The 22,228-nt window shown below is 43.9% G+C and overlaps 1 protein-coding gene across 1 annotated transcript in view; it reads right to left on the minus strand.

Annotated features, from left to right (window-relative positions):
* Positions 1-3,264: 3,264 nt before the first annotated feature.
* The window catches only part of LOC308109803 (uncharacterized protein), a gene marked incomplete at both ends in the record, with an annotated part of 37,052 nt that continues 18,088 nt past the window's right edge, over positions 3,265-22,228 (minus strand). Inside the window, 2 exons of the mRNA XM_080463609.1 lie at positions 3,265-3,281; positions 3,600-3,940. Coding sequence (XP_080319735.1) covers positions 3,265-3,281; positions 3,600-3,940 — 358 coding nt within the window. The remainder of the gene's footprint in view (positions 3,282-3,599; positions 3,941-22,228) is intronic.

Genomic DNA, 22,228 nt, shown 5'->3' on the forward strand with positions numbered 1-22,228 from the left:
TTAAAATTGTCTTTATGTTGGATCGTCATCATTTTCACTACTAATTCTTTTGTTTTGTGAAAACACAGACATTTTCCTCATGGATACTTGGCGCTACAACAAAGAAAGCCTCTAAAGTTTCAATGTAAAGGTTATCAGGGCACTATTTTACCGACACAATTATGGTTCCTATGTATGTGGCTCCTGCAGTTCCCATAATGCCGAGCAAAAATGGATGGAAACCTTCTATATTTGGCTGCTTGCAAAGCAGGTAAAAAAAAAAAAAAAGAAAAAGATGAATGAAACAACAGCAGGTGAAGGAAACCAAGGTTTTTATATTTCTCTCTCGTACGCAACCAACCTCAGCTCCTGTTTCCACCTGAAGCTGGCCTCAACCCTTCCAGGTCCTCAGCCCTCCAGAGGCCCTGAAAGCTCCGGTCAGCTCACAGTTATTTGACTAATTACACACGTTTGGAAAATATGCAACAAAATGAATAGAGAGCAGTCCTGTGATGTATTTACACCGGCTCGCCTTGCCACGTGCTAGAACTGTCGTCTTAAGACGTATTCATTTTCCAGTTAAATCACAAACACTGTTGGAGGTGTTGGATCAGATTAGCTCCGACTAACAGACTCGGTTTCCAGGTGGGTTCATTTAAACCAGCGATTTCTAACCTGAGGTCTGGGGCCTGCTTAAAGGGCACATAGAGATCATAGGGGGGCACCAAAGGTTTGTTTGCTCCAAGGTTGTTCAAACATGTCGACAAAAATAAGAAAACCGGCCTCCTTCTTTAAGTCTGTAAGAGGGAGTGTGATTGCCGGTGTTTGGTTTCACTATCATGACATTGGACACATTGTCCAAAACGTTTCTTACAAGCAATGAAACACAAACACAAAATTTATGGTGGCGAAATGATTTGGGGATCTATGTTTCACACCCTCGTCATCGGAAAGAAACGCTACGAAATGGACGGTTGCCTGATTAATAATAGAATCGCCAAAAACAAGTTCATGCTACAATCACATTATGGTGGAAAACCAAAACACGGCACAGGAAAACTTGACTTTTTCATTTTTTTAAACAATTACTGCACTTTTCAGAAGGAAACCTTTCTTTCGAGAATGCTGAATTATTATTGTGGTATCACCCCTCAGAAATGTGTGATGATATTGGCGAAAACCAGTAGTTGAGCTATAGAGGAAGCCGTCACCCCAACATCAGGCCTGCTAAACTAGGGTTACACAATATCTCACAGGTGTATCGTAATCCTGATATGAACATGTGCAACGTCCACAGTCAAAGAAGACCAACTGAACTGCAAGAACTATGAATAAAATGAAGCCGTTACCGCACTAAATCCTCATCCACGAGGAAGATTCGAGGGTCAAAAGCCCCTAAAAAAAAAAAAACCCATGGCCAGTCACGGCTGGTATAAATTTTAGGGGCAAGAGAAACAGCACTGTTTCATGAAGGAACAATTCTTGAAGGGCGAAGACATGAACAACATCTTCATACGTGTTAGTATTCATCTCAAACTGTATCGATATTGTTCAGTCCTACGATAAAATTGTTTATTCATGCAAAACATTTTACCACTCGACTAACTGGACACTGTGTTCCCAACACAAATACGCCACTAAATGTATCAGATGGCTCAGTTGAAGCCCTTATGAACATTTTCCCAACTTCTTTCAGACTTGTGTTACTTTCTGCGGACAGCAGGTGTTCCTAATTAGTATTCTCAGAGAAATCCAACCATTCCTGTTGGATTTTGAACATGGTTGTTGCCACTGGTGTATTGATTCCCGGAGAAGTGTTTACACTCTTGACTTTTTTCTTCTTCCAAAGCAGCCCAAAATTCTGAGCTGGAAACAAGACATTTAAAAAAACTAAATGAGCACATCTCTGGTCACGATTCAGGGTTTTCTGAATGCTCTGGAGTCTCAAAACAATGACGGATGAATTCTGACGTCCCTAGCTGAACTCGGGCAGCATAACAATAGTCTCAAGTATAGCATACATCAAATGTTACGACTCACTTTGGCACCCACAGCTTCTGTGTCCGTAAAGGAGAGGTCGACATCAAAGCCTCTGTCTTTGTGAGTCAGCACAACTTTGAAAATTGTGAGAAACACTAAAAGTAGCCAAAATTTTGACTTTGAATTGCACTGAATTGTGCAAGGAGTTTACATGTATAATAGCGGCCCGACATGCTGCTCGGAGTCACCGAAAACGCAACTTTTTGAAAACGGCTTCAAACGTGGAACTTTCAGAAAATGCTCGATGGCGGAAACGCTGGTACTGCTCATATGCACCACGGCTGAAGCCGTTAAATGTGTGAGAAAGACTCACTTACAACGAATTACTGGCAGATCACAACTGCATGTACGTTCACTACAACTTTCATTCAACTATAAAACTTTGCTGCCCTGTAACAGAATGTTTAGCATGATTTATTTTTACATGTAACAATGTTTTTCATTATCTAGAGCCATATAGGATTAAGTGAATTTTCTTATACAACAGTATGACTGCAACTGAAATCTATAAATTAATGTGTTTATCACTGCAAATTTCCCAGTAAAAGGTTCTGATCATGTTTATACCAAATAACTACCAGGGCTCAAATCACAGGCTTGAAATATTAAGTTACATTCATGCCGAGTCAATATACGACACCAAAACTAACAAAAATGCCCTGAAAATAACTGCAAAATAAGCTTCGACACTGCAGCACATACTATTATCCTCTTTTTTCCTAAAACTCTGCTTGATAGCAGTGTTCCAACAGCAGAAGACCAACATGTCCTGACGATTACAGCTTCTTCCACTGCTGTCCAGTTGGACGAGCCATAGGCCAAAACCCATATATGGTCAGTAGTAATTAGAGAGAGAGAGCGAGAGAGAGAGAGCGAGAGAGAAAGTGGGAGAGAGTCATTTCCTCTCCCTTCTGGTGGCATGGTGCTTAAGCCTTCATAATGCTGACATCAGCACTCAGCTACAACAGCCCCAACGCACGCAAGCACGCACGCACACATGCACGCACACACACACTCAGGTCACTAACAGCTAAATTCAAGATGCATCTCAATCAACAGCAGCATCAGTGTAGTTTGTGATGGCATGGTGTCATGACAGCCGCCATCATCATCAACAACATCTCTCATTCCTTCAGTTCATTTATCAGATGAGCCTGCAGCCTGCGGGGCGGCAGAGGGAGAGGAGGAAGGAGAAACGAGGAGGAGGAGGAAGAGGAAGAGGAAGAGGGGGAATCATGGATTCCGTCATGTATCAATCAACGCTGAGGGTAAAACACAGCATGCAACTTCTCAGATTGAGGAAACATGCATTTCAATGCACAACAAACAACTTTCACTCCTGGATCCAGTGAGAGCACTCCACACTAGGCCACACCTTAGAGCCAAGCACTCCTACACACACACACACACACACACACACACACACACACACACACACACACACACACACACACACACACACACACACACACACACACACACACACACACACACACACACACACACACACACACACACACACACACACACACACACACACACACACACACACACACACACACACACACAGAGCACAGTACCTTGGCTTTGCATTCTGAAAGGATATGGCCATTCGGTGATCTTTTTGGCATACTTCCTCACCAAGTTGTCTTCGCTGAAGAGGAAGAGGGAGCGGTTGACCGTTAGGCAGCTCTGCCGGACGGGTATGGGGTTGTACAGGGCCATGGTCCGGGCTCTCTGGGCCATCGACTGCTTGTACATCCGCTGCGCTCCGGGGGGCCCCCCTTGCCTGCTGCCACCACGGCCGGGCCCCCCTTGTCCGCCGGCACCCCCGCCACCACCGCCACCACCTCCTCCTCCTCCTCCTCCTCCTCCTCCTCCGCCGTACCTGTTGGGTAGCTCGTCTCCAAAACGCGCCATTCTGCAGACACCAAACGCCAGAGGTTAGGAAGGAGCCGCGGGGGAACCTCAGAGTGACACCTCCACATGCCACCACCCCATCAGCCTCGGCTCCAAACACACATGCAGAATGAAGTTTATTCTGAGGCCTCGCGTCTCTCTCTCTCCCTTGTCTTTCTCCCCCTCTTATCTATCCGTGTCTCCTTCCCAAGATCTTCAGCGCTGAGAAGATACCTCCATTTGTGAGTGTGGGAGGGGAGCAAAGGGGAGGGAGAAGAGAGAAGAGGGGAGAGGGAAAACTCAAGGTGTCTCTGATCGTGTGTTTGGAATATGAATGGAGGGGGGAAATAAAGGATCAGATTTATGTAATTTCTTTCCAATCAGTACTGGCTTTAGTAGCTTGTCACCATAGGGAAGAGCCAAAAATGTAGATCTCCGAAGAAGTGCAAGGCATCATTTTATTCAGATGCTTCTTTATTTTTTTTTTGGGGGGGGGGGGGGGGGGGGGGGGGGGACCTCTCCAGGAGTGATGACTGTGGATAAAAAAAACACCAATCAATCGCCTCAAACTAACGCCGTCAAGATGCATAGCTGTGGGTGAGAATAAACATTGCGATCATCTCCACTGCGTCTTTTCCCCTCTCACACCAGCATCTTGACAGGATCTGCAGGTTTCTCTCTCTCTCTCTCTCTCTCTCTCTCTCTCTCTCTCTCTCTCTCTACCTCCCCAGGTCCCCCCACCTTCTGTTTTTTTTCTTTTCTTTTCTTTTCTTCCTCCAGCGGGATAAAAATAGAAGAAAAAAAGATAAGAGTGAAACCTTTAATAATTAATTTATTCTTGTGCCATATATCTGCAGCGTTGGATGCGGCGCGCCCCGCTCCCGGCCGCCGCGCCGGTTAACGCCAACCAAGGGGGGCTTCCCCAAAAATCCGAGCCTGGTGACATTTGTTGATATTTGGGTGATGGACGGTGCGGCATCCCCCCTCTCCTCCTCCTCCCTCCTCTCCTCTTCTCCTCCTCCTCCTCCTCCACCCCCTCCTGTTCCTCGCCAAGGCGTCGGTCACCGATTTTTGGGCGTGATTTTACGCGGCACTTGGAGGGACGAAAATAAGTCAATCTATCAAATTTATGTCTTTCCTTCCCCTCCCACCGGGGGTTTGTTGTGTTCTCTCCTTTTTCAACTTCCCCAAAAAATGGAACACAAGATGAATGGATGGAATGAAAAAGGTGTAAAATAAAAAAAGGACGTCCACATCAATCATCTATAATCCAGCGATTGGAGAATCCCGGACGCGTCGGATCCGGAGGAGCAGAAGAAGACCACTGTGAGGGGAGGCAGCAGCACCATCATCATCATCATCAATTCTTGGTCGGAAAACACGACGGAGGCGGTGCGGGTGTGTTGTGGCCGCAGAAGCGGCGGTGGCGGCAACTCGCATCGTCTCCTCCGCCACCGGGCAGAAACCGAGAAGCATCCCCGCCCAGAGGCATCGCTCCTCGAAGCAGAGAGAGGCGGTCAGCCCCGCAGAGCCAAAGCAAGTCCAGCGTCTCCTCTCTCTCTCTCTCTCTCTCTCTCTCTCTCTCTCTCTCTCCCTACCTCACTCTCTCTCTCTCTCTCACTCTCTACCTCCTTCCGTTTTTTTTTTTGGTGTTTTTTTTTTTTTTTTTTATTTCTTCCCTTTCCTCCTTCGACCCTCCAAGGGGACGCGAGCCAGCCCGAGCGCAGCCAGGTGCAGTGGCCGGGGTTGTGGTGCTCAGCTTTAGTTTAAAAAAATTATTAAACAAATAAAAATATGAACCCAGATTAGTTGAGCGGGTTCTGGTGCCGAGCACCTCATCGGTGTGACGGGAACAGAGCGTTGCGCTGCGCCGCGATGCGATGCGCGCATCCGTGGCCAAGCCTTGCAGCGCACGACACAAGCCGCCTCCTTGGAGCCCCCCCCCCCCCCCCCCTACTCCCAACTTTAACCCACTCCAACCCACTCCCCATAGCGCACGACGGAGATGTATGGGCGTCGGGTTGGGACCCCTATACCTCAAAGGACTCAAGAGAATCAAACTCTTATCTAATCATGAGCCCCGAAGGCCTTTGACGGTCGCTATTCTGGTCCAAAAAGGAGTGATTGAGACCCTTATGGGGCAGAGTGGACTAGAAGTTTGCACCTTCAAATCACATCAAGAGCATTAAAACCAGGCTTAATGCTTACATGCTGGTTTTCTATATTAATGATTGTTCCTGCGGCAAGTCAATAAAGCTTGAATTGAAGCCATTTGGTGACTCTATCCATGTTTGTCCTGCATTCACCAAAAGTTTGATTGGATTGGCACCAAACCCTAAGAGCATATACTGTAGCGCTAGAATAGTGGTACCCAACCCTTTCCTTGAAGAACTCAAAGTTTGACCATTGTAAATCCATAGGTGACCCCACTCAACCATGCATTCCCTGCATTAGATTAGGTACAGCATACCTCTAAAGGCTAAAGGGAATCAACCGCTTATCTAAGGTTAGTGTTTGTTATTTAGGTCTAATAAAGATGGATTAAGTCCTTTATGGGGCACAGTGGTGTAGACATTCGTGCCTTCATCTCGCAAAAAGAGCATCCCAGTTCAAAACGAGGCTCAGTGTTTGCATAGAGTTTTCTCTTTTACTGATATTTCTTGCTGCAGGCCATAAACCATGCATTTAAAGCCATTTGGTGACTTTATCCACGTTTGTCCTACATTCAAACAAAGTCAAATTGGATTGGCACCAACTACTAAGACCATACATTTCAGAAAATGCCATAGGTCAGACATACAGTCTGACAAACCACCAAGTGGTACAAATTTTAAAGAAAAATATTTCCTTTGATGAACAAATGTGTTAAGAGTCGCAGACACAACACAACACTTCGACCTCAGCTGAGATATTGGTAATGCTGACATGAAAGATAGCTACCTCATTAAGAAATACAGACAATTATTAGCCTCAAAGCCATGCGGGGTGAGTTTGTAAAAATAATGCAACCGTGAGTTTTTAGAACATTTCACTGCATTTTGCACCAGAAAGTTCAATTGTTGTCATTTACCATAACAATTGTTTGGTTTCACGAAAAGTTAGACGTTGTCATCTGGTATAATCTGCATTACAACAAAGAAACAAAAAAAGTTAAAAGTTTAAATCTAAAGGCCAATATGGCCCATTCAAGATGAAATTGAGCTGAATGTGTGTGGCCCCTCAATTACAATGAGTTTGACACCCCTGATGTATAGAGGATGGATGGATGGATGCTTCCCTCATTAGTATGTTTGGGAAAGTATTGGTTGCCAATGCTTAATTTGAGCTTTAGGTTTCAGTGAATCAAATTGCCCCGAGGCAACGTCGCTCGCGGCTTCCTCTCATGGATGCCAAGTGTCAAAAGCACCGGTCCAATTCGCCCTGCTCGCTGTTTACTCAAAGCAGAAAGCTCTGCCATGAGCAGAGACGGGTTTAGAGACGGAGGTGGAGGGACGGATAGGAGGAATCCTTAAATGAATCACCATCAGGTTTCTGTCCAAAAATAGAAGCAGGACAGGAGATTTCATGGGATCCTCTCAGCAAACACTAAAAAGAGGCGAGTTGGGCTCAGTTGCCATCTTTTGGCCCAGTGCACAGGGATGATTATGTTTGATCAATATTTCCTGAGCAACTACTTTTATCCCTCATCTGACAGACAGTTATATAATCAGAGTGCTAAGCCAAATCTAACAGTCAAGGGATCTCGAAGACAACACTTACATGTTACCAATGCATTCCATTAGTTTATATGTAAAACAAAGGTTGTCAATGCAATAAGTTGGACCAACTTTTGGGAGACTTTGGGGTTTCTTTTTTTTCTTTTTTCTTTTTGTTCTCTGAGGACGGACTGTTATTTTGAGGACAATTTGAAAGAGGTTTTCATATCTCTTCATTCCTCCTCTTCCTCCGAGCCGTCTGTCAGCCTGGCTGAGGCATCTGAGCCGTCTTTGAAGCAGTTCAGCAAGCTGTTTGCCTGGGCTAAACCGACCGAGCTGTCACCTCTCCAGCTCAGGGAGAAAAAAAAAAAAAAAGAAAGGTAGTGTGTGCATGTTTGTACATGAGCGAGGAGATTAAGAAGAGCAGTTAAGGTAAAGGAGGCTGAAATCCGCCACGTTTGGCCACTTTGTCGCTGTCCTTGGTGCTGAAACAGCCTCCAAAGTCCTTTTGGTGAGTGTTGAAAGTATAAAGGGCTGTCCCCCTGCACCACCACCAACACCACCACCACCACCTGGCTCAACAATGCATTGGGGTGGGTTTGTGAGTGTACGTCCCACCATCTGTTAAATGCTGACGACTATTTGCAGGTTTGTCTCATCCGGCAGCTCCTCTGGCAGATAACCACACATTGTTTGGAGGTCTGATTCTGCTCTGAAAAACACTAAAAGAGGCCCATATGGTAGATTCCTTAAAGGAATCTGAGGGAGGACGACGGTGGAAAAAGCTCCAAAAGTGTCACAAAACTTCATGAAAGGGGATAACCTAGTTTGTGTAACGTATGAGGATTCCTTTCTACAAAAGCAGCTCACATTCTTAACATGCTTATAAATAGACAGTTTATTTGATGCTTGTACTTTTCTAAGTCCTTCCTGTGAACTTTTTGACTCAATTGTAAATAATCTACGGATTACATTAGGGTCACTTGCAAGCTTTGTGTTGATTGATCATTGTTTTATTGCTGGTATGTATGTACATCTCAGAGGCAGAAATACACAATGACTAGTATAAAACCCTAATGGGAAAGTACTATTTTAAGCTATTAACTTAATTACTTTTCAAAACCAGTCCTTTAACAAAAGCAAAGAGAATTGTTTTTAAAACTGCATTGATGGAGTAGAAGACGGGTATTTATGCATCTATAACAATTTAACTGCTGTTATATTGTGATGGATGTAGTGGACTACTGTAGATATAAGTAACAGTTTGAGTGTTTCTTCGTAAGAATTAAAGCGGTTTTACCATTATTTGTCTTTGTTACAAGGAAAAGCAAACTAAGAGATGTTATTTATAAAATAGTATGAAAAGTAATAATAAAGAAACCTAAAAGCTCCTCTTCGTCAGCCCCTCCATGATTTCCGCATTAAAGCCTCCTCATGCTGCCCATGTCCGCGAGTGTCCGCATGTGTGCAAGGTACTCCTGACATCAAAATCGTCATCCGCCCCCGTGCGACCCCTCTGCGGTGGCCCCCGTGCAGCCCAAATTTTGTGACCGCGCGACCTGTGCGCGACGAGACGAGCCGACTGCGCATGCACCAGAGCCTACTGGACGCTCGTGAGGAGATCCTCCGTCTCTGAACAATCACAATGGAAAAGCAAATCAAGAGCCAGACGGCTCAAAACTCCTGAAGTGAAACACAAACTACTTTAGGAAAGGTGGAGAATGCTGGGCAGCAGAAGTGGAGATATTTTCGGGATCATTACGTTATGGAACCAAAAAAATAAAAAATAAGTTTTCGGGCTCCTAAAATGCTTCGCCGCGTGGATGATCGGCCAAAAACGATGCGGTGTGCATTTCTCGTGTGGACAGGCCTCACTTTCCCAACTCCGATACCACTAATTCTGATTGTGTAAACGTTAAAAATAATATTGATGTTTCAACCATTGAGTCATTGATTAATTACATAGGTGATGAGAACGTAATTTGGCATTAATCTGCGAAATGATGTTGGACTGATGTGATAGATGTGTCTTCTGTAAACTAGGAAGTGGCGAGTTCCCGTCACCTAACTGCTTAGTTTTCCACCTGTGTGAACACAAATGTGACATTTTCATTGTTACCTAATGCAACATTGAGCAATATATATTTTTTTTTTTACGTGTGGATTTTAACAGGTGAATGTTAAATTCGCGACTTAGAGCATTTGCAGTTTGACAGATGTATTTTTTCCCCCATTGAGAAGTCCGCACTTTCCCACTTCCCAGTCACAGATAGAGAGAAGATTTTACTAACTGAAAATTTATGAATCGGTGAGGATTAATCCGGTCTGAAACGTTCCCTAAAGCTGCTTAAGATCACTTCTCTATGCAACAGATCGGTTTCACAGGAGGACTGCGGCGTTAGCCTGAGGTCAGAGCTCTGCTCGGCCCACACGCTGCAGAGTCAGAGCTCTGCCGGTATTTACGAGATGCCTCTTCAGCGTCACTACGTGTGCAGCTCGTCATCCGATTCCTGCAGACTAGCGGCTGCTAACAGGGTTTGATAAAAGCCCGCTGACAGCGCGGAGAGAGAGAGAGAGAGTGTCGGGAAGAGGTTGTAGAATGGTGGGGGTGGTGGGCCGATGACGAGGTGCTCGATGCCTCGCTAATACTCGGGGACAGACGCAGTGGAAGGTGACGGCTTCTGGGGTGGGGGGGGGCTGATTCTCAAGTCTCGCTTCTTTGCTTTTTTTTCTTATTTCTCTGCCTCGTCAGCTGCTGCATGGCCATGCAGCTTTCCCAGGCACTGTGTGTGTGTGTGTGTGTGTGTGTGTGTGTGTGTGTGTGTGTGTGTGTGTGTGTGTGTGTGTGTGTGTGTGTGTGTGTGTGTGTGTGTGTGTGTGTGTGTGTGTGAGAGAGGGTTTCAGATCAGTGCATGTGCTACCGAGGGGGAGTCGTGCTGAGGCCCCAATGCGCAGCATTATCATTCAGGCAGCGTTCACACAGGCAACCCCCGCAGGAAGCCCTGGCACCTTCCTCCTGAAATCCCCCCCCCACCTCCTTTTTACTCTCTCCCATCCTTACCCCCTCCCTCCCCCCTCCTCACTCCTCCTCCCCTCTCCTCCCTACTCATCCATCCCTCTCTGATCTCGCGCAGCAGGCCAGAGCTACAGCGCTGTCTGAGAGAATGAGCGGGAGGCCGGGGGGGGGCAGACCACCTTCCAACAGAGGAAAAGGAGAAATGCTTAAAAATTCACTCTAACAACGAGGGAAGGGAGAGGACAGACCCCTCCTTCTCTGATCTGTGCTCCATTACTGTTAAAGTTGAACTCCTCTGCATAGATTAAAGCTACTTCAACAAAATACATCTAAATAAACCCATTTTAAATCAAAATAAAGAAGAGTTGTCACCCATGGAAGAATTTTCAACTCCTACTCCCACGTTTAGGTCAGAACAAGTTGCATTTGTGGGTTTCATGCACAATGATCTGGTATTTTCAACAGCTTAACCTTTGGTCCTGTTTACATGACAATGTTTCAAACGCATCCTTTTTCACAGAAATGGCAGAAACGCTGAAAAGGATGTAGTTGGCATGCCAGGCCACGAGTTGGCGCACGTGGGTGTGTGTGTGTGTGTGTGTGTGTGTGTGTGTGTGTGTGTGTGTGTGTGTGTGTGTGTGTGTGCTTTCATTATAAAACAACAACCAACAGTGCCGATAACGGTGTTTCCTCTACATTCATTTAGGAGAGGCGGGTGACCATTCCTAAATCCTAGCTGCCACTTTTTTCTTTCTTTTTTTTTTAACTGTCACAAATACATCACTGCTGCAAGTCTCCGCCTTCACAGCAGAGTCCTGCACACACCTGCCGATGGTGGGGAGAAACGGGTCTGTTGCCCAGGGAACAGGGTCGGCACATTAAGTTCCTCATGCTCGTTCAGTGTGAAGAGTCAGAACACAGGCAGTATTTTGGCTGTTAAAACCAGTTTAAGCAGCGGCAGGTCCAGTTCAGCGTGAAGTGGGGGTCAGAGGGTCTGAGCAGACTGGATCACAACTGATCAGACACTTGATTTGAGTTATCCTGCATTTTGGCCAAATAAAGTGACCGACAGAGAGTGGACATCACACATGAGCAAAATAATTACCAGCAGATGCAGAGGCCAGGGAATTCACACGTTATTTAACGGTTTTCCCGCCCCCACAGTGGACGGAAAAAAATGAATAGGGACTGGACAATATATATATATAACAGCTCTGAAAAAGTCCTTACTTTCTATACAGGAGAGGAGAGGAACAGGAGAGGAGAGGAACAGGAGAGGTCTGGGGGACATAGAAGACACATCCTGGACCCCAGCAAATTGTCGGCTGGCCTGTTTGCGAGTACTAAGGTAAAGTACAGATAACTATCCCAAAGAGAGCAGACATCCTGTACAGAGCGGTGTGCACTGTTCACTGTTCGCACACAGGATGATGTGAAGGACAACTTTTTTTTTTTTTTAATCAAAAAAAAGTGCTCCATGCTCCGCCAGACAAGTTACAGTTCAGTTATACGAAAGAAGGATTGAATTTGACAGAAAAACTTCTGTATTTCATTAAGAAAAATGCTCATTTGTCTTAAGATTAATTCAGATATGAACGTAGCTGGTACGATCATGATAATGACCTGTCACAATTCTTAAAATGGCTCTCTCTCACATTTGTTAAGAAATTCTCCAGGAAGAACAAGAAACCAACCGGAAAAGAGTTACTTAAGTTCCCCCAAATCTTTAGAACAAGGGTTTCTGGTTCCAAATCCCAGATGGAAACGCTTTATTTAAAGTAAAACAAAGTGGTCCAGACTTGTAGTCCAGAAAATACATTAATACATTCACTTTAAATCATCTTTATCATGATTTATTGATCATCAACACATGAAATGAGTGTATCTGATAGGATGAATGATGAGGTTGGATCTGCGTGTGTGTGTGTGTGTGTGTGTGTGTGGGGGGGGGGGGGGTATGCAGACAGGCAGAGAGATGTAGCGAGCTGATGTAGCGTCCAAGGTAATTAGATGATTGCTTCTTTTTTTTTTGGCTGCTTCTCTCGCCAACTCAACCTGGATTAATTGATTGGCTGGTTAATGGAAATGGAGAGGAGGAACGCAGGAGAGAGGAAGGAGGAGGAGGAGGAGGAGGAGGAGGAGGAGAGAGAAGAGGAAGATGAGTGTGCTGGTCTCAGCTAATGGGCCTGGCTTTGGCGTGTGGAGTAAGCATTCTCGTCAAAGAATCAGCACTATAAGACAGAAGTTAAAACAGGGAGGGAGGGAGATCAGAGACCCGGGGGTTGAATGTGACAAAAAGGAACAGGTTCTCATGATTTATAATGAGCTGCATCAGAGAATAAGAAAAAGTACCCTATGGAAATTGTTCAGTTTCATCCTCAAGGTGACGCTTTTAAATGAATGCCACATTAAACTGGCAAAACGTTTTCATTCTCGTGACTTGGACCTGCGACACTTTCATGGGATGAGACTGTTTGTCTTGATACACAATCAACCACAGCTTGTTAGAAGGTCCAGTCCGACCCACACCATGACCTTGCAAAGTCCAAATTTATAAAGACAACAGGGACTTGAATTTGTTGAAATAAGCCGCTGCAGTTTCTAATCTATTCACTGATGATTAGAATGTTTCTGGATGTGTGCACCGAACAACACTGAGACTTGAGCTGAAGGCCGCCATTGCTGTTATTGTCCATCTCCACGTGCATGCGCATAAGAACTATTTACTACGGCCGAGCGCATGCGCAATCCCAGCAATTCTGAAAAGTTGCATTTTCCTCAGTTTCCACAGTGATGAATCCAAAGCCTTTTCACGACGCTCTATCTTGGGAGCCGTTTTCTAAAAGTTGTTTTCATGCACGGAGAAATGTAGCAAAACAACAATGGCAGCCTCCACAGTGTCATGACTCCCAGTGGATATCCTCCCGCGACATGGCGGTTTTATATGTGAGAGTCACCTGGAATAGTAATCAAACTTCATCTTTGGGCCGTACGAATGCCCGTGTACTCGCCATTGCTACCGTTAATGGAGTATTGTTATCGCATGCCGTGTGTGAGCATGCCTGTGGATTGTTAGAGGAAAGAGGAGTACCTCAAATAAACTCATTATTAATACTGATTTTATTGTCTGATAGAGACAAAGTTAAAAAAAAATAAAAAAAAATAACTTTAAGAGCGGAATGATACCTTTAAGAATTGGCACACGATGTGATTCAAAAGTGTTTGGTCAACATAATCTTAAAGAAACTCCACTTTTCACCACATAATTTGGTTCACAAAGCACATTGAACTATGCAACTGTTGATATCACTATGTCACTTGTGGACAGCGTTCACAAGAAGATGTTTCTATAATCTCCAGTTAATAATAATAAATAATCCAGCCTTTGTTTGGGAATAGAAGCTCATCCACAAACAAACAAAAAAAAAAAAAACACTGCATCTTTTATAGGCAAAGATTCCTCAGGAGTGGAAAGTACGTTTGTATAAAATCACCAGCAATTATCCAGCAGAATCCCACACAGACCAATCCCAGATCCTGCACCTTTCGGCAGAAAACCCCAAACGCTCGTTTCAGTGCGGCACAATGCGCGGCAGCCTGCCAGGAGTGTGAGGGATCGCCAACAAGAAGGCAAGTCAAGCGCGTCAAGTCCATATGTCTCAGGATGTCTAATGCCCACCGAGGGGCTGTAAGAACCATCCACTTGGAGGAATGTTAAATTTACGAGACAATCAGCCCAAATAAGACTGCGAAATATGCTCTGGTTGGTTTCCCCCTTTTCACTGTGTTTTCAAACAAGAGCCTCTGATTGATGTTAAAAATACCTGCACTCTTTACTGGGATCTGGAGGAATATCCACTAATTAGGGAAAATGACAACCAAGACAGTTTAGAAAGAAGTATTAGAATTTTTCTGTGTCGTCTCCCTGTATTTGTCCTGTGACGGTTCGGTGACCTGTCCAGGTTGTACTTCGCCTTCATCTGTAATTATCAGGGATTAACTCCTTGGCTCAAAAGACCCTAGATTGGGTAAAGTGATGTAGATGATGGACAGATGGATGAAAAATTAATCCCAAGTTAAAGAGGACAATATTTGAAGTCAAAACGAGTCATTTTTGCATTGTCATTTCAGAAAAGTTTTTGCCTTTACACGACAATTCAAAGACGATGTCTGTTTACTCAGAAAAGGCAGAAACGGAGTGCAATTAGAACTAAAACTAAAGCCGCAAACAGCCTTGATCAGGACCTTGCACTCGTCGAGGTCGGCCCAATCATGACCTCTGGCCCAATTAAATATTGAAAAAATATACATTTTGAAGGTTCTAACAACCAAGGAAGAAATTTGTGTCTTTTATTTTGAAAGCCAGCTAAACTCTAATCCAGCTAAACCCTAAATATAAATTTGTAAGGTTTTAGGTGTAATTTTTAATAAACAAGGACTTTTATTTTGAAGGAGTCTGGGGGCTTGTCTTTTGAAAGTCAGGACGTGCAGGTTAACTGGTCATAGTTTGATTGACATCGTATTGCATAAATCTCGGTGTGAATGATGCAACAGTGTTCTCACCAGCTGCAGTTAGTGATGTCATCAGAGTGGGAGGGAATTACTTGATTATGTTTATTGTTGCTGGATTTTGGTTTTGTTTTTCCAAGACCAGCTTGTTCTCCAGGAGAAGTGGGGCTGTTTAGTATATTAATGCTTCTCCCTCGTCTCTGCGTCTTTCCAGATCAGCAACATTTTTCTGTATCGTCACCACTTCACATGCTGCGTTTCCATTTACAACGGTTGCTGAGTAAAGTCCGACCTGCCACCAACGCTGGAGAGTCTGCTGTCTGCTCAGATGATCAGATGCCAGTTTCGTGTAAGGAAAATGTGAGTTATTGGTAATGCCAGGTGGATTACGAAGCGCTGCTTAAAGGTTTTAAGATATTCCACCTTGGTCACTCCATTAAAGTAATTATTGGCTGAGATGTAAGTTGATGTTAATCAATCAAGGTGTTAATGCAACTAATTATATATCAACCACTTTTTATTACAGTCATTTAGACACTATTTAAATGACAATGACTGACTGAAAACTAGGGATGTCCCGATCACACTTTTTTGCCCGACTTTTTTCGGCCGATACCGATACTTTCCCGATCCGATACTCACGTTGCTATTGCTAATAGTCTATTTTTGGAGCAACTAAGATGTCTGAAGCTAAAAGCACTATTGGCAGAAGCTTTGTTTAGCTAGAAATTATTGTAAAACTCACTTATTGAATCAAAATTCTTCTCTTTCTCTTTAGTTGTTGTTGTAAACTGAGGGTACATCCACACGACGTAAAAATTTTCTTTTTTCTCCCTGGCCTGAACACGGCTCAACTCTAGGCTTCAGGGCATGTAGTACACATGCCAGGCCTTTAGGGGTGCTGTGACTCACCAAACAACAAAAAAGCAGAAGAAGACAGACCACATAGAAATTTATAAGTAGACTTCTGCACATAAACACATAAACCACTATATGTAACTCTAGTTTTATAGGTCTGTGGCCCCGCTCCGCCTGCTTCTAGCTTCTGCAGCTCGACCGGAGCTTGTAGTCCGTGATTGTTGTGGTCATTAGTTGACGTTGCGGACCGCGTTTTTTTTTTTTTTTTTTTAGATTGGCGAGGTGATCGGCTGGATTTGCCGATCCACAATCACTCACAAATCACTAATATCGGCCCCGATCCGATATCTACCGATCGGATCGGGACATCCCTACTGAAAACGCATTGTTAACGCAGAATAGTTTTGCTTCAAGACAGCAACTGTTTGAAAACAATGTCCGTTTACACAGAAACTGCCAGAAACAATGAAAATTATTTTCACGTATGGCCACTAGTGGGTGCTGTTGATCATGTAATACAACAACATGTGTGCACACAGAGAACAGAAAACATTCAAGCTCCTTTAAAACGGCTTTTCTTTGTCTCTTTTCGACGCCGAGTATCGATTCTATAAGAAAAAAGACCTGCCTCCACATGCATGTGATCCAGAGGATGGTGTAGTAAATTTAGTTGTAAAGACTGAACAACACAAACAGCAGCTGGATTCCTTCAATGTTATTGGCAAACGTCTGTGCAGAACTATTTACTGTAGAGCGCATGCACAGTGACGCCTTTCAGAAAAGTTACGTTTACCCTGTTTACACAGAGACGGAGTGTTTTCACGTTAGAAGTTCAGTTTTCAGCTACTACTTTCAGTAACCTAGTCTTGTCTCGTTTCATCGAGTTGCTGGCTATGCTAATGTTCTCCTCGTGTTGTAATATCACTCGGAGTAACATAATGCTATAAATCTTCAGACGCAACCAAAATGTAAATCAATGTTTTTCAATGTAAATTTTGAATGTGAACGTCTTCTTGCTGTAGGCAGTCAATGCTGACAGGTACCATTAGGCAACATAAGATCCAGTATGAGACATTGACAAAAAGACACTGAGATAATCTCTTATACTGAACTATCTTCTGGAGCCAGGTCTTATGTTCATATAGTTCGAGTTTACAGCCGTAGACATTTGATCCTGCATCACTGAATGAGCCCATACTATGATGTGATTCAACCGATCAAACAATCAAAGCAGATGCAGAATCCAACGTGCAAAAAAGGTTCACAAAGCAGCGATGATCCCAGTGTGCAATGTCATTTCTTTAAATCTGCAACCAAAATCTCTGTGCGTCTCTCAAATAGCCCCAAACAGAATTGTTGTCTGAGCACATTTCTGAGGCTGCTGACAGAACAGACTCTGACACTGGCTTTTCTTTTTTTTTTTAATGTATCTGGATTGCTCAAACAAACTGAGTACCCACAGGGACGAGAAGCTTTGTCCAGTGGCTTCAATTCAGTATTTTTTGTCTTATTAAACGGGACACATGTTGATCTTGTCCAGCTGGATTTAGATTTCACGTCCTGATTCTTGTCGGGGTTGGTGTGTCTGCGTTGAGCAGCTCTCTTTAAAAGATAATGCCATGAGGCAAAATAAAAGTCATTCATTTGTTCCCAAAAGCTCCATTCACACAACAAGTGAGAGCTGTCTGCATTATCTAGAAAGTGTTGTTTTCGCCCGTTTCCATGGCTACAGAGTCAGAGCGTTTTCGAGAAAGTTCCACCTTGCGAGCCATTTTAAAAAAAAAAAAAAACAACAACAACTTTACATTTCATTTTCATTTTCGGTGGCTCTGAGCACCATTGCCGTGTAAACGGATACCCAAAACACAAAGAAAGTTTTCACTTTAAAACATACAGTCAGGCAGTGAGTCTTACGGAATCTCCCACCTCATCACATCATGTCCTCTCTATTGTCGTCTGAACCTTGTGTAGTCTTGTCCTGTTGTCCTACTTATATCACCTCTGCCTGCTGCTGTGGTTACCTACACCGGCTTGACCTACTCATGTGTCAGTAACATGGAGTTCTCTCTTCAAGTTACACATTTGTGTGAAGCCATCCAACATTAAGGTTCTAAATACTCAGAGTATTTAGTAAACTCTGCATCTTCAACCAACGCACGGACTGTCCATCCGTACGTCCATCAAACCTCCTGTCTTTTTTCTTCTTGGGCTGTTAATTGGACTGGATTGTTTTCTTTTCAAGTGGTTTCCTTCAGAAAATGTGCACGGCGACACAAAAAGTCCATTAAGTACTATCGCTTATGAATTTAATTATTGGTGAGAATGAAATGAAAACGATTAAACAAAAGCAAGATATAAAACATTGAAATGTTTTGAAGGAGTTTCCATTTCACATCGACGGACAACAGAGTTAAAGACTTCTAGAAAGGCCGAGTCAAGTAAGAAAAAACACCAAAGAGGAACGCGAACTCTAGGAAACAGAAGAATGGACGACCAGGAGGAGTGGGATGGAGGGATGACATTAGAAAGAGAGGGAGGGTGGGAACACCAGAAGGTGAGGAGACATCTGACCATGAGAGCGTAGCAAAAAGTGGAGACGCTCAGAAGAAAGTGTGAGGAAAGAGACCGAGCGGAAGGTGAAAGACAAGGCAGGGAGGAAGGGGGGCGACGAAGAGGAGGCAGAGGAAATAATGTCAGATAGGAAGAGAGAGAGCAGAGATAGCGAAATGACAAAAAGGATGCGAGGAGAGGAGCGGGGCAAGCGAGCGAGCGATTGGATGGGAACGATAAGGAGGTGGAGGAAGGTGAAAAGGAGATGAGCGGGGACGGAAGGGGAGATAGAGAGAGGGTGAGGAGGAGGAGAGGAGCTGATATGAAGGCAGGGAACAGGATGGGAGGGTCGAGGAGCAACTTGTTTTCTCTTCACCGTCAATAAACCCAACACGTACTTTGTGAGTACATACTGTGAGCTGTTCAACTGTTACTACAATCTGAACCCACAGTCATCTTTCCATCACCAAAGGTTTATCTACAGAGATTAACCCTTTAAGTCCTATCCTGTCACTATCGACATAATCAGGCATACAGACGTTCAATTAGCATAATTCCAACACCAGAGATGATATTTAGACACGTTCCCCCTCTGGGACGTCCACATTACAACCATCTAATTCCAGACAGGACGGACAGTGTGTCACACATTTATAATGTGAGCTTCACAGTACAGTGAAAAAAAACACACATCCTGATTATTGGTTATGAAAGGATTAACAGGAGGAAACATGAAGAAATTAAGCCAGATTTAAGCTCAATTCTCCTCCAGCCTTTACTTTGAGTTCATCCTCAGTTACTGAGTTTGTCAGCATGTCCCTCTTATTTGGGATTTTTCTTTTCTTTTTCCCCACAATACGCAGCTATAAAGGCCCTTTCAGCGTACGATGACAGGTTTGTTTGAAGCGCAGCGTTCTACACGTTCATCTTTTGTGAGATGCACGGCGTTCTCCTCCCTGCAGGAGTATGTGTGTTCAGTAAGTAATCCTGCACACAAAGGTAAACCAGTCAGTGATAAAAGTGACGGGATCAATCTGTGCCTCTCGCTGGTGCTCTCGCCTCTCTGCTGCTTTTGGTGTCCTCGCATGCCTCTTGGTCTTTTTATTCCCTTTCTCTCCACACCACCTGCCTTATCATTTATCCTCTCTCCTCACTTGGTCAACTCTTTAACCCCCCCCCCCCCCCGAACTATACCTCACTATGTCCGCTCCACATTATTGTTAACATCTCTCTCTCGTTCCCTTCAGTCCCACACATCTCCTTTGTCCTTCCTACTACATCTGCTGTTTCTCAATTTTGCTTTCCGTTCGGCTTTTTCCTTGCACTTCCCTTCCCCACTTCCCCTTCTGCCCACTCAAGCATGTTCAGGAAGTCTTCAGTCCGCCATCTGATCTCACGTTTTCCATATTTACAGCACACGACAGGACAGAATTTAAAATGCCCAAGAAACTCCTCCCTACACTTTGCTCAAAGTCCAGCACTTATCTAGAGCAATCAGGATGTACACACTCCTTTTTTCAATGGGAGATGAGGTCAAATCATATAAGGGGACAGGCTTCTCACATTTTTAAATGTGATTATCATTTTTGTTTTTCTGCTTACACAAGGAAAGAAACACTCTAAATAATCAAACACTTCATTTCTGATGGTACTTTCTGAAGTCTGGATGTGAAAGAATGGATTCTACTTTGTGAAATCTGGATATTGTGTCGCCACAATACAGAGCATTCTGTGAAATGTAACCCGGAGGGGAAATGCAAGATGACCCGATGATGTTCGGTAACGAGTCCTGGATGGATTTGATGAGAGCAGCATGAAACAACCACAAACAAGGTTGTTTTAGACCCAAGGAGGTTGTTTTGGTTTTTTTACAAAGTAGATTTTCATTTACAACAAAACCAAAGAGTTGCTTAAAATATACCAAACATGCTGTGTTTGTTTCTTTTTTTTTCTTGAATCCATGATTGTAAAAGCCCTGCACAGCTGTTGCCTGTGTGCAGATAGTTGTCATTTTGCAAAAAGTAAAGCCGAGGCCATCATGACTAAGAGTGCCAATCTCCGGGCCGCTTGGGAGTCAGATTACACATCAGAATCCGGCGCTTCTTTCTCCAGCAGCTGTTCCTGAGTACCTGTAGACTAGTGACAGCTGCTGTTCAACATCCCGAACACTGCTTGTTTTCTCAATGAGAATGAGTCATAAAGTGTCTTGCTTAAGGACACAACCTCAAGAAGAGAGAGCATTGGAAGCACATTGGAAATGTACCCTACTTAGCCTTTTCTGTGATGTTTAATTACAGTATACGCCGTTATATATATTGCTATCCTAGTCGTGATGTGGTTGGGGTTTTTTTTTTTTGCGCCTTTGTTTCGTGAGATTTCCACGAATCATTTGATCTATGATTTTGCACAATTAATATGACCAATGCCTCAAATGGCACAGTGAAGTCTGGTTACAAGCTCACTTCGGCCCTGTTTGCACAACATCGACGATTGAAAATGCATTTTGGAGGTCAGTTCATATGACAAACGCTCAGCCCCTGAAATTGTAAATTTTCTGAAAATGGCTCTCAAGGTGGAACTTTTTGAAAACAACATTTTTCTGTAACACTGCAACTGCACATGCGCACCGTGTCAAAATGCATTTTGTTTGCATTTGTTTAAAAAAAAAAAAAAAAAAAAAAACTGCGTTTACCGAGCAGCGATTTGCACATGCAACAATGGCGGCCTCCACAATGTCATGACTCCCAGACCAGATTCTCCTTGGACTTGGTAGTTTTATAGCTGAGAGTCACCGTAATAGCCAACCAAATTCATTGTCTGTCTATGCTAATGTTCGTTTCCATTGTTGATGTTGATTGCGTATTGTTCGCTGCATAAATGTGTCTGGTTTCATTTAAAAAAAAAAAATAAATACGACAGCACCCACCGAAAACTACATTGTTTTCTACATTTCTGCCATTTCTGTGTGAACGGACATCGTTTTCAAGAGCAAAATCTGAATTGAAAATGCCAAAAACGTGGCATTTTCACTTCCACACTCCAGGCCACACGTTTCTCAATCACTATGACTTACACAAATGTTACAATTCTGGTGGCTTGCAATTCTTCAGTATTCCCACATTCAGACATCAACCAGATGACATTGTACAGAGGAAAATCTCGTGAAATGCACCTACAGCGAAATAAAGTGACCAGTAAAGACTTGATTGTGCTCGTAGCTCTAAAGCTCGACTGAATATGATCTCGCACAGAGGACAGGTGGGCAAACATGCAGCCAATATTTACTTTTTGTAGGAGCACAGGTGGATTTTTAAGTGAAAGTCGTGCTTCAATGTGTTTGAAAGCCATTGTTGGTTGACAGTCATTTATAAAGTCAATACATCAAGCAAGAATAAAGTGGATGTGTTTGCATGTAGGACGTGCGTGCGTGCGTGCGTGCGTGCGTGCGTGCGTGCGTGCGTGCGTGCGTGCGTGCGTGCGTGCGTGCGTGCGTTATAAATGCCGCTGGTGAAAAGATTTCATTGAGAAAAAGCTGAAGCACAAAGTGTACGGCGGCACCCTCACTAAATGGGAGTGCCTGGCAGCCGGCCAATTGCAAAGAGGGGGTGACAGCTCAAGAGAGAGAGAGAGAGAGAGAGAGAGAGAGAGAGAGAGAGAGAGAATGTCATCTAAATGATGTGGT

Source organism: Lipophrys pholis, assembly GCF_963383615.2.
Source record: "Lipophrys pholis genome assembly, chromosome: 5".
Lineage (NCBI taxonomy): Eukaryota > Metazoa > Chordata > Actinopteri > Blenniiformes > Blenniidae > Lipophrys > Lipophrys pholis.